Source organism: Capra hircus, chromosome 9 (assembly GCF_001704415.2).
Source record: "Capra hircus breed San Clemente chromosome 9, ASM170441v1, whole genome shotgun sequence".
Lineage (NCBI taxonomy): Eukaryota > Metazoa > Chordata > Mammalia > Artiodactyla > Bovidae > Capra > Capra hircus.
The window spans coordinates 74,071,742-74,081,533 of record NC_030816.1 but is presented as its reverse complement, the minus strand read 5'-3'; the positions used below and the strand labels follow the sequence as shown (position 1 = coordinate 74,081,533).

At 47.8% G+C, this 9,792-nt stretch overlaps 1 protein-coding gene across 2 annotated transcripts; it reads right to left on the bottom strand.

The window, feature by feature from the left end:
* LOC108636742 (NKG2D ligand 4-like) lies at positions 723 to 6,420 on the bottom strand. Of its 2 annotated transcripts, none has more exons than XM_018053347.1 (4): positions 6,236 to 6,420; positions 4,974 to 5,237; positions 4,454 to 4,735; positions 723 to 3,054 (listed from the first exon to the last, which is right to left on the bottom strand). In XM_018053347.1, exons 1-4 carry the CDS (start codon positions 6,306 to 6,308, stop codon positions 3,002 to 3,004), a joined length of 672 nt encoding a protein of 223 aa, XP_017908836.1. In that variant the 5' UTR covers positions 6,309 to 6,420; the 3' UTR covers positions 723 to 3,001. The 2 variants fall into 2 exon arrangements, with proteins under 2 accessions (XP_017908836.1, XP_017908837.1); XM_018053348.1 differs by lacking the exon at positions 723 to 3,054 and adding an exon at positions 3,261 to 3,595.

Sequence of the window (9,792 nt, the reverse complement as noted above, 5' to 3'; positions counted from 1 at the left end):
AATTCAGCCAGAAAATAGAGTAAAGAAGACACGAGGGAAACCAGACTTTCCAGTGACTGGGCCCTCCTCTATTGTCCAGAAAGGCATTTTATACTTTTGATTGTACATAGAGATCAATGGATAATACAAAATTATGCAGCGTCAGCAGCCCTGACTCTTATCGAGACCAGGCTTTCTCTCTGTATACCTAGTTGTATACACAAGTCTTAGGTGATTTACATCATCTTCTGGCCAGAGGGCCAATTAACACTTTATGGCCATTTTCTGATAAGGGTCTGTCAACCAGAAGTCTTATTTGTGTTGTTCTTCCCAAAGTCTGGTGCCACTCTCAGAAAGCACTAAATAAAGTTACATTCTTACATAGCAAGGACACAACAATTTATAACAATGAAAGAAGTACAGTGATTTATAACAAAGAGAAAAGTACTTAACTCAAAAGTCTAGTGTTGCTAACATCAAAACTACTATATTCCTTTTTCTATATCCCAATTACATTGATTAATATCCTTCAGGTGCCTAAAAGATAAAGAATATGGAGGCCTGGCAGCAGTGATTGACTCAACAGTGAAACCCATCACCAATATAGTTTTTAGCTCTTTAGAAAAGGCTCTGTATCTTTAGATGCTTTAAGCTTTGTGCCTCTCGTGGTTAGGGACCGTAAACAATCACAAGTTGTAAAAGTCTGGGCAGACTGGTCAGGTAAGTTAGAAAGCCATCAGAGGGGTTTAAACCGAGACATTCTTTTTATATGCAGGGGACTGTTAACTGGAGCCCTAAGTTAATTCCTTTGAGAGGAAGGTGATCGGGGATGGCCCTCCGATATGTTAGAAGAGTGGAAAGCACAGTACAGTAAGGCAGGCAGACTCTGGTTTTGGGGGGTAGACGTTCAGGAAAACCCAGGGGGAAGCCCTGAAGCCAGATCACACCTTTTCATATGTCTGGCTTCCTTTCTCATGACCTTTGCCATGGGCAGGATTCCTCATGCTGGCTCCCGGCACATCTCTTCTTTGCGTGCCTACATTTCTTTAAAGGCGTGCCTCCTGATAAAGGCACTAGTCTTTGGATTAGAGCCCAACCTAATCTATGCTGACCTCACCTTGGTTGGATTACATCTGCACACACCCTATTTCCAGGTGAGGTCTCCTTCACCTAATGGTAGGACTTCACCACATTTGGGCCCCTAAAATAAAGGAGTTTCAATAAACATTCATGTGATTCTCATTGGGCAAAAAAGGTACAGTGTATAATTGAATTCTCCGCATCACTGAATATATTCCTGACAAGAGAAAACTTCGTTTGTCTAGACATTAGTGAAAACTGAAAGGTTAAAATTTTTTCTGATGTTGTCTTCTTCTCATCCTGGTATGAATGTATGAGCTCAAACATCCTCTGTGTTTGAGCATTGTTTTTAGGTGTTTCTGAGGTCAGCAGTGTTCTCTGTTAGCCAGTTCAGTGCAGTCGCCCTTTCTAAGTGGAAAATATTCATCCAAGAGCTAATTCTCTACAGTTTTGTTGTGCATGAGCTGGTTTAGAGCACCTGATAAGGGTCCATCTAGGTTGTGGATAGTCCTTTAAATAATATCTTTTCCAGTATGCATAATTTCCTGGTTGCAAGTCATGGAACATCTAATCTTCATCCATAAATTATTGAGATGTGATTTAGAAGCAAGCTTAGAATGTCTTTTTAATAATTCGATTAGGGGCTTCCCTGGTGGTGCATTGGTAATGAATCTGCCTGCCAATGCAGGAGACATGAGTTCAATCCCTGTCCGGGAAGATCCCACATGCTGCGAAACAGCTAAGCTCATGGGCCACAAATACTGAGGCTGTGCTCTGGAGCCTGGGAGCCTCAACTGCTGAGCCTGTGTGCCCCAACTACTGAAGCCCGCAGCCTAGAGCCTGCGCTCTGCTACAAGAAGAGTCATCACAGTGAGCGGCTCTTGCACCATAACTAGAGAGCAGCAAGTAGAGAAAGCCCACACACAGCAATGAAGACCCAGCATGACCAAAAATAAATACATCTTAAAAAGATAATTCAGTTAAACTGCACAATCATGTAACACAACAAATAGGAGTACCACAGCATATCTATTCTTTTGTGTCCAACACTTGCCTCTCAAATCCTTTTTATGAGGCATCTATGTTTTTACTGCAGTAATTCATTCTTTATTGATTGCGTTATAGTGTTCCATTTCTGGCTATATCACACCTTATCCTTTCTTCTGTCCTGGATACATCTTTATGCATTAACTGTTAGTATCTTAATATGCATATTAATCTACATGATAATTCAACTGGTAGCCTCATACTTTTGTGTCATGACATCTAGGCAGTTAGCACTTGACTGTGGTTTCTGCATATGTATTAATCTGCTAGGTCTCTAAAGAAAAGCTATTTTTCTACACTCAGAACACCAAATATGATACCAAAATGTGGGTTTTAGAAACTCTGCTCCAGGAACCAGGACTCCGACCAAACGTATACTTCCTATTGTGTCACAACACAGACTATAACCGCACACCACCGACTGAGTGGTTTCAACAAGTCTTCCTGGAGGTGAGGATTTTATCACATGAATTAAGAACATTCAGCCCATAAAAGCATGTGGTAACTTAACTATACAAGAAAGTGAGTGTGAACACATAAATTATGTCTCATTAAATCACAGAAGTATATCCCTAATGCATTATCTTCTTAACAGAATTAAAAAAATTCCAACACTGCCCCCCGTCCCAATTCCACCCCACATGAAGGGAAGTCTGATGGAAAGAATAGAACTGGAAGTCTTAACTGATTGTGAGCAAATATTTGACTTTTGCAAATCCTCAAAACGACCAAGTCAATACATCTTAGGGGCCCATAAGCAGTTGTGGAAAGTGAAGGAATTCTTAAGCATAAGCTTCTTTAGCTTCTTGTTAAACCCCACTCTGAGTAGAAGGTAGTATATGAGATCAACAGCCAGACTGTCATCAAGGGTCAGTGTTTGCCACCCAGAGTTGGGTTAACATTGTACTTTCTCATAGTCCAGGGAGAAACATCCAAATGATGGAATAGCTGTTAAAACATTGGGGGAAATGTTCAGCTAGATAGTGCTATCATCAAAGAACAAAAGGTTTTTTTCATCAAAGGGCTGGGAAAGCCTGAGTAACATCTCAGGACAACACCCCACCCCACCACATCGACATCTCGTACCCGAGGCCCCCAAAAGAGAAGACACTTGTCTTCATCCCCACTCCCACTGCACGGTCCTGCTGCCCACACCAGCCTCTTCTACCCCAACAACAGGGTGGTTCCCAACCCTACAGGGAAGTGCGTGGGCCCAAGACAAAGACGGAACATCATCTTGGTAAAGATGGGTCCAGTGGACAGGGGCTTGGTGAGACCCGAGGCTCACCTCTCCCAAGTCCTGACCAGAACATGCCTGCCTAGGAGCCAGAGGCCGGCTGGCTTCTCACCTGCTGTGGTCCCTGATTTCTTTATAAGATTCATGACAATGAAGCAATTAGAACTAACTGGGTGATGATCAATAGGATAATGCAAGCAACCAATCAGATGGATGCAGACTGGCTGATATCTGGGGCCATTATTAGTGGTTCTAAAATGAAAAAGCAAAAGCCTTGTCAAATCTAAGAATACACCTTCCTCAGCACCTGCTGTCCTTAGCACCTGTTCCCCATATAGTTACTGACTCATGGGAAGGCACGCTTCAGGTCCGGGTATGGAAAGATCAATGGGCTTGTGCTCTGTCTTCGTGGAGCTAATATTTCTCCTGAGTTGTGTTAGTCACTCAGTCATGTCCGACTCTTTTGAGAGCTCATGGACTGTAGCCAGCCAGGCTCCTCTGTCCATGGGATTCTCCGGGCAAGAATACTAGAGTGGGTTACCATTTCCTACTCCAGGGGATCTTCCCAACCCAGGGATCGAACCTGGGTCTCCTGCCTCGCAGGCAGATTCTTTACCGTCTGAGTCACTGAGACAGCAAGTGTCCATCTGATTATCTTTCAGGTGGACATGTTTACTGTGAGGAGTCCTTTTTGAGGAGGACACAATTGGGGGCACTTAATTCTGTCTGGGAAGGGATAAGGGCTTCATTAAGTGACACTGGAGCTGGTTAAAGGACCAGTATGACAGGAGGGAGAGAAGGCCTGGAAACATAATGCATATATAGATTTGGGGACCATCGTGCAGTGCCTGGGGTCTGGGTCATTGGTTAATGGGGAAGGGGGCTCCTGTGCTGAGGGAGGTGGGCTGGGACAGGAGGATGCTGGCAAGTTCTGTGCTATGCCCATCACTGACTCTCCAGATAAGAAGTCCACCAAGAGATCAGTCACTCCATCCATCCATCATATTTTCAATTACACACACATATGTGCTCACATCCACACATGAAGGCTCTAGACCTTTGAAGAGAGCTGCCATCCCCCCCCCACACACACACACCCCACTCAGTTACCTGTGGGCTCTGGGAGCAGCATGTTCTCCCAGTGTTCCAGGAATTCCCTAAGCCAATAGCTGCAGTCTCCTGTTGAGATCTTCCTGAAACACTCTGCCAGTTCCTGGTTGTTCTCCCACTCCTCCTTGATGCTTTTGGCTCCAGGATCAATGACTGTCCAGGTTACGCTCCTGGTGTCAAGGAGGAGGACTGTCCATCCATTGAGGCTGAAGTGCAAGGAGGCACCAGAGCATTGCTCAGCTTCGCGTTGACAGCACATTTTTACCTGCAGGATGCGAGGATCTGCGCCCCCCACACACAATGAATCTTTCTGGACTCTCCACAGTCCTTCCTCCCCAGTCACTCAAATGCGTCTGCACATCTAGGGGCCTGTGATCTTCCGACCATGACCTCCCCCTCTTACCCATCATGTCCAGCGGGTCTCTAAGGCTGGATCGTGTTCAGTCCTTTCACAGGAATCTCCACCTTGCATGCACTCTCTCTTGCTATCTCCAGCTCTCCACCCCCTTCCCATACTTACCCCCTGTCTCCTTTTTGTCCAGTTTGGTGACAGGCAGGACCATCTTGAGCTCTTTTCCTGCTTCTGCCAGTGTTTGGCTCAATTCGGTCCACACTTTTGTGTCGTTTACCTCCTTCCCCAGGAAACCCAAAGGTTTGACCTTGTTGCTGTCACTGTCACACTGGAGGAAAGGCTTTGTGTCCAGGGAGCCCTGGACTCGACACCAGGGCTGGCCAGGTCTGGACTGAGATTTGATAGTGAGGTCAAGGCACAGAGAGTGGGCATCTGTGAGAGAAAACCACAGGTGTGTCTGGGAGTTTCCTCCTCCAGGGCCTGGTTGCAGAGGGAGGGGTCTCTATCCCAGACCCCCTCCTCTGCTGCATCTTCAGTCCTCCCTCTCCTTTAACTGTCTGAGCTTTAGTTAAACACTTTGGTGCCACCATGGATCTTTTCCGTCCATATACTATTAGCAGGAAGATTTACCTGATATATGGTGGCTCAGGAAGTAAATAATCTGCCTGCAATGCAGGAGACCCAGGTTTGATCCCTGGAGAAGGAAATGGCAATCCACTCCAGTATTCTTGCCTGGAGAATGGACAGAGGCGCCTACAGAGTGCATAGGCTGGCAAAGAGTTGGACACACCCATGGACGGAGGAGCCTGGTAGGCTGCAGTCCATGGGGTCGCGAAGAGCCAGACACGACTGAGCGACTTTACTTTGACTTTTTACTTTTATGCATTGGAGAAGGAAATGGCAACCCACTCCAGTATTCTTGCCTAGAGAATCCCAGGGATGGGAGAGCCTGGTGGGCTGCCGTCTATGGGGTCGCAGAGTTGGACACGACTGAAGCCACTTAGCAGCAGCAGCAAGTGACTAAGTATGCACATGCCAGCTTGTGAGGCAGCAAAAACAGAAGACAGTGTCTGGTTTCTAGAGACTTCAAATCTATCTGAACAGACAAGACTTTCAACAGAATGGGGAGAAGGATGCCATAGGGCCCATGCCGCATTCACGATGGGCCCCTGGTCATCAGGAAAGTCTTACTGGAGTAGGAGGTGGGGCTTGCCAGGAGAGGGAACGCTGCTACAGGAGCACAGACCCAGGCACCATGCCTTGGGTGGGGTCCCGGAAGGCAGGGTGTCCCCTCCTGGGCAGCCAGTCCAGCTAAACCACACCCTGTCCTAAGAGCAGGTGGACAGGCACCCACCAGGGTGGAGCCCCTTCCCTCCCCATTTTCTCATGTCCCCCCTCCCCCACCAGAGCCCCAGATCCAGGACACTCACTGCCCAGAGTCTTCCCGGCTTCTGTCAGCAGCAGTGTCAGCGAAAGACGACCTGCGCTGTAAGCCACTGACATTCCTCCCTGAAGCTTTAGGAGAGTGACCAGCAAAAGGTAGCCTGGGCTGTGTCTATACCTCTGTCTCCTGGCACCACCCAAAGTCTTCAGTCCTAGACTGAGGAAGCCCTGCTGAAAAACAAGAAAAATCACACTTATACCCAGGAAGTATTTCTTAAGTTTCAAATGTAATTACTCATTTAAAAAAAAAGTCATGACATTACAAAGCCAAATTCACTTTGAATAACTATCCTCCCTCCAAAAAAGCCCCTTCCTGGTGTGAGCAAACAAAGCCCACATTTTGTTGGCTCTTCTGCTCATTCCTTGAACCACTTCCTGCTCTGATCTTTCTTTGAACTCACTTCCTCCCTTACCTATACCCCACCGCCACTGCGGCTGCCATCTCCTGCTCAGTTATCCCTTCTTTTCTCCTACATCCACTTCCCATCCTAACCTCTCAAACTTTCTCTGTAATGATTACGATTCACTACATTTTAGTCACTCAGTCGTGTCCGACTCTTTGCGACCCCATGGACTGTATAGCCTGCCAGGCTACTCTGTCCATGGGATTCTCCAGGCAATACTGGAGTGGGTTGTCATTCCCTTCTGTTAATCAAACTAGCAGCGGCGGACCCCACCAGGTCTGCCATATCGGAGGAGGGTGTACAACAGGGTCCAATAGGCCTGTTGGAGCCGAGCTTCAGAACAGCCGGGAATTTATTATCATTTGCTCACCTGCAAGTTGGCAAAATCCTCCTAGAGACCCGGAGAAGCAAGCTCACCGCAAAACACTGACGGATTTTCCCGAGTCAAGCAGCAGCAGCGGCCCCCTCCCGCCTTTCCCAGCTCCCTCCCCTGCGCTACCCGTCTCCAGCACGACATCCGCCGCGCAGGTGGCTCAACCCCGCGGGCTCCAGGTTGGTGGCTTCAGGGTGGCGAGAGAAGACAGAACATTTGTGGGGACCCGTCCTGGGTTCGTACTCTCCGCACCCGGCTCCTGCGATCGGCGGGACGCGGTCCTCGCCTGCCGGTTCAGCCAAGGTCAGGTTTCGCTCAGGTTGAGGTTGGAGTTCGCAACCACAAAAGTTCCGAAACTCTCCTCGGGGTTTCGTTTTGGGGTTTTCAGTGTGACTCGCCCTTTCGAATCTCAGCCCGACGCCCCGTGGCCCCGGCTCGGGGGAAGCTCGGCCGGCGGCTTCGGAGAGGCGTCGCTGGAGCGCGGACGCCGGGCGGGCGCGGAAGAGGGGCCCCGGGCCGAGGTGCTGCGCTCGGGGGACGGCGCGCCGGGAGGCCCGCCCGGCAGGTGAGTGAGTCTCTGTAAGGAAGTGCCCAGGGTTGGGGGTGATGACCAGGCTCTTTCCGGTTGTCAGTTGGGCGCCGCCGCTGTGATTTCGGGGACCCAGGACCTGGAACGGAGGCAGGCTAAGGAGCCACGGGCGATTTCTCGGTCCTGCCCGGGCGAGTTTCCAGGCGCTCAGGCTCCGCCCCTCTCTTCTCTACCATCCTATCCCGTGTTTCCTGGCCACCTGACCAGCTGCCCAAGTCAGTCCTTCATAGATGGCATTCCTTATAAGGGCAGCTCAATTAGAACTGGACATAGAACAACAGACTGGTTTCAAATAGGAAAAGGAGTACATACATCAAGGCTGTATATTGTCACCCTGCTTATTTAACTTATATGCAGAGTACATCATGAGAAACGCTGGGCTAGAAGGAAGCCCAAGCTGGAATCAAGATTTCCGGGAGAAATATCAATAACCTCATATATGCAGATGACACCACCTTTATGGCAGAAAGTGAAGAAGAACTAAAGAGCCTCTTGATGAAAGTGAAAGAGGAGAGTGAGAAAGTTGGCTTGACATTCAGAAAACTAAGATCATGGCATCTGGTCCCATCACTTCATGGCACATAGACAGGGAAACAGTGGAAACAATGGCTGACTTTATTTTTCTGGGCTCCAAAATCACTGCAGATGGTGATTGCAGATGTGAAATTAAAAGACGCTTACTCCTTGGAAGGAAAGTTATGACCAACCTAGACAGCATGTTAAAAAGCAGAGACATTAGTTTGTCAACAGAGGTCAGTCAAGTCAAGGCTATGGTTTTTCCAGTGGTCATGTATGGATGTGAGAGTTGGACTAGAAAGAAAGCTGAGTGCAGAAGAATCGATGCTTTTGAACTGTGGTGTTGGAGAAGAGTCTCGAGAGTCCCTTGGACAGCAAGGGAATCCAGCCAGTCCATCCTAAAGGAGTTCAGTCCTGGGTATTCATTGGTAGGACTGATGTTGAAGCTGAAACTCCAATATTTTGGCCACCTGATGTGAAGAGCTGGCTCATTAGAAAAGACCCTGATGCTGGGAAAGATTGAGGGCAGGAGGAGAAGGGGACAACAGAGGATGAGATGGTTGGATGGCATCACCGACTCAATGGACATGGTTTGGGTGGACTCTGGGAGTTGGTGATGAACAGGGAGGCCTGGCGTGCTGCGGTTCATGGGGTCGCAAAGAGTCGGACATGACTGAGTGACTGAACTGAACTGAAATAGATGAGCTAAATAAAATACATGGCAGCAGTTACTCCCACCGCCTTTCTAGGTGGTCTGTGATCAAGTCTGGGACAAGTTAGAGGGTGCAGGGCACCACCCCACTTCTAGGGACAGTCCCTCTCTGCTCCTCCCCCACAGTGGTTCCACGTTCACCTTGAACCTCCAGGGTCCGAGGGACACGGTCTTCCCCAGCACCCCTCACTTCACACTGCCTCCCACACGGAATGTCTGTTGTGTATTGGTTTGATCTGATTTCAAATCCACTTGCTTTTGACTTAAATGAAGTTGTACTACTTGTTTATGACTTAAATGTGCTAGTCCACTTGTTTATAACAAAAACAAAAAAGTTAGTTTTTCATGGTAAAGTTATTTTGAGACTAGAATGATGTAAGATGTGACAGCGTGTCCTTTCATCCGTTGTGGTTCCTCAGCACTTTTTAGATCATCTGCCATGGGTCCTCCCTGGGAGCTTGTCCGGAGAGCACACCCATTATGGAGTGTGAGTTCTTTATCTATTCTGATGTCGGTCACTTACCAGATATATGTGAGCTCGTTCTTGTGTTCAGCCGCTCGATTGTGTTTGACTCTTTGTGATACTATGGACTGTAGACCGTCAGGCTCCCCTATCCATGGGATTTGCCAGGCAAGAATACTGGAGTGAGTTGCTGTGTCCTCCTCCAGGGAATCTTCCTGATCCAGGATCGAACTTGTGTCTCCTGTGTTGGCAGGTGGATTCTTTACCAATGAGCCACCTGGAAGCCCTACCAGACACATGACTTGCAAATATCTTCTCTCATTTTTTCACTTTCTTCATGGTATCCTTTAAAAAGCAATTTTTAAAAAAAAATTTTGAAAAAGTCTTTTTTTTTTTCTGTTGTCATTTGTGGCTAGTATTGTATTTAAGAAGAGTTTTGTCAAATGCAAAGGCAAAAATTCACTCATCTTTTCTTCTAAGACTTTCA